Source organism: Myotis davidii, unplaced genomic scaffold (assembly GCF_000327345.1).
Source record: "Myotis davidii unplaced genomic scaffold, ASM32734v1 scaffold614, whole genome shotgun sequence".
Taxonomy (NCBI): domain Eukaryota; kingdom Metazoa; phylum Chordata; class Mammalia; order Chiroptera; family Vespertilionidae; genus Myotis; species Myotis davidii.
In genome coordinates this window covers 258,808-261,433 of record NW_006287807.1, presented here as the reverse complement: position 1 = coordinate 261,433, position 2,626 = coordinate 258,808, and the positions used below count along the sequence as shown (strand labels likewise).

The 2,626-nt window shown below is 59.4% G+C and overlaps 1 protein-coding gene across 1 annotated transcript in view; it reads right to left on the bottom strand.

Moving 5' to 3' along the window:
- Nucleotides 1-238: 238 nt before the first annotated feature.
- The window catches only part of GPR45 (G protein-coupled receptor 45), a 74,836-nt gene continuing 72,448 nt past the window's right edge, over nt 239-2,626 (bottom strand). Inside the window, exon 2 of the mRNA XM_006759514.2 lies at nt 239-1,805. Coding sequence (XP_006759577.1) covers nt 471-1,577 — 1,107 coding nt within the window. The 5' untranslated portion in view covers nt 1,578-1,805 and the 3' untranslated portion in view covers nt 239-470. The remainder of the gene's footprint in view (nt 1,806-2,626) is intronic.

The window sequence follows — 2,626 nt, the reverse complement described above, 5'->3', positions numbered from 1 at the left end:
GCCCCAGGGTCTCCCACGTGCCCTCCCGGGAGCTGAGAGGCACCGGCTCCCTCTGCTCCCAGCGTGATCTTGGTTTACAGAAAGGACGATGTGGCCTAGTTGGAAACGCTCATGTGATCAATGTATAGAAACCACAGGGTTTCTCTTAAGTAGAGCCTTCCTTCTGCCCACACTCAGCCCACCCACCCCCTGCTCCCTCCTCTTCCCTGACTTTCTGCCCACTCCCTGCTCCCTCCAGTTCCCAGCACCTTCCTCCCAAGTCTCCATCTAGACCCACCCCTGCTCTCCTGCAGCAGAACACGGAAATCATTCACCCTGCAAGGGAGCCCAGCTCCTCTGCTCACAAATGAGTACCTTTGTGCTTCATTGGCGGCCACAGGATGCCCACTGGGGCTCAGATGCCAGGAGGCAGAGCAGGACAGCCAGGTCCTGGCTTAGGCCCTGTGCCCCCTCCATCTGCGCGCCTCTCGCTAGACAGCCGACTGGTTTTCATTGCACGTGTAGATGGTGCTGGGCTGGACGCGCCTTCGGATGCGCTCAGGAACTCTGGGGAGGATCTGGAAGGTCTGGGGCAGCAGCTCTATGCAGGCCTCGCGGAACTTTTTGATCCTCCAGCAGTAGACGATGGGGTTGAAGACAGACTTGATGTAGCCCAGCCACAGGACGCAGGAGCTGGTGGTGTAGAAGGAGGGGCTGCAGTAGAACCGCCGGCTGAACACGGACAGGAGGCTGTAGACAGCGTGCGGCAGCCAGCACAGGGAGAAGCCCACGAAGAGGATGAGGATGGTGGTGAAGGCCTTGGTTTTGAAACTCAAGTCCAAGCTGACCTGCTGCTGCCGCTGGCGCCGCCGCAGGCCGGCCCTGGCGAGCTGCCGCAGGTCCAGGGTGTCCGACTGGTTGCGCACACGGACCGCATTCTTGCGCACGGCGTGCAGGATGCCCAGGTAGGAGCCCAGCATGACGCCAAAGGGCGCGAAGAAGGCGGTCACCACCAGCGTCACCACGTAGGCACGGCCGGCCGGGAGCTCGGTGTAGCCCAGCACGCACTGGGGCGCCCGCGCGGGCACCTCCACCAGGGTCCAGCCAGCCAGCGAGGGCGCCGACACGCAGAAGGACAGCGCCCAGGACGCGGCGATGATCGCCTTGGCCCGCCGCGGGGTCAACCGGTCCTGGCGCTGGGCGATGATGAGGAAGCGGTCCACGCTGATGATGAGCAGGGCGGCCACGCCCTCCAGGACGAAGAACCAGTAGAGCGCGGCCGAGAGCCGGCAGAAGGAGTCGCCGAAGCGCCAGCGCACGGTGACCAGCGTGGCGGCCGCGAAGGGCATGCAGCACAGCGACAGCATGATGTCCGAGAAGGCCAGCGTGGCCAGCAGCAGGTTGATGGCGGAGCGCATGGCCGGCCGCTGGTACACGATGACGCAGACCACGGAGTTGCCGAGGAAGCCCACCGCGATCATCAGCACCAGGAGGCCGGCCAGGCAGCCCCGGAGCGGCGCCGCCGCCGCCTCCCACGCGTAGCTCCCGTTGGGCGGCAGGGATTCAAACGTCTCCGCGGACGTGCGGTTGCAGGACATCCTGGGGAGAAGCTGGGAGTCTGGACGGAAACGCCGGAGGGGCGCCCCTCAGCGCTGCGGGGGCCGCCGGGCTCCGTGGGCTGCCTGCATGCCCCCGGTAGGCTGGGCTCTCCAGGGCGGTGGAAGCGCCTTCCTCGGGGAGCATTCGCCAGGGTCTGTGACTCATCAGGGACATCCACCGGCTCAGACCGCGGCCTCTGTCACAGCTTCCTGGGGGCGCTCTCCCACCTGGGCAAGGAGCGGGGAGATGGAGTTAGAGCTTGCAAGCTGCTGAGGAGCGCATTTAATCCCGGGCGTTCTAGACTGGGTGGGGAGAAGAGGGGGTCACTCAGCTACCACCAGGGACAGGTTTGCTGTTCACAAGCACTGTAACTCTTGCTAAGTAACCCAGAGACCCATCAGACCTACTTTGCAAGGGGTTAGTAAGTGAATACTTTCTAATCACCATTTACAGAATAAGCATGGACTTAATGACTTGAACTACAAGCAACCTGGCAGAGTGAAGTCTGGAGAAGCCACTTTCATGGGCGGTCAGGGCGCATGTCTGCCCTTCTCTGCTCCCTCCCAGTGCCCGGAACAGGAGCTGCCAGCAGGTCTATTCACTGAGTAGGTGAGTCCTATGACGTTTATTTAGCTTTATTCTGAGATACACGTAGGTGGAGTCACGTGCAGTTGTAAGACATAATCGGGCAGATCCTGTATGCAGTTTACCTCAGAGGCATGTTGGGCAGCCAGTGTGCTGGAGAGAAGGAAACTCCCCAAAGATAAGCTCTTTTAAAAGATGCTGCTGCTATAATTCACCATAGCTAAGATCTGGAAACAGCCTAAGTGCCCATCAGTAGATGAATGGATTAGAAAACTGTGGTACATCTACACGATGGAATACTATGCTGCTCTAAAAAGGAAGGAACTCTTACCATTTGCAATGGCATGGATGGAACTGGAGAGCGTTAAATACTTTAAGCAATAAAAAAAATAAAAAAAATAAACTGCTACCACAGAAATACAAAGAATAAAAAAAAAAAAAGATGCTGCTGCCCTGGCCAGTG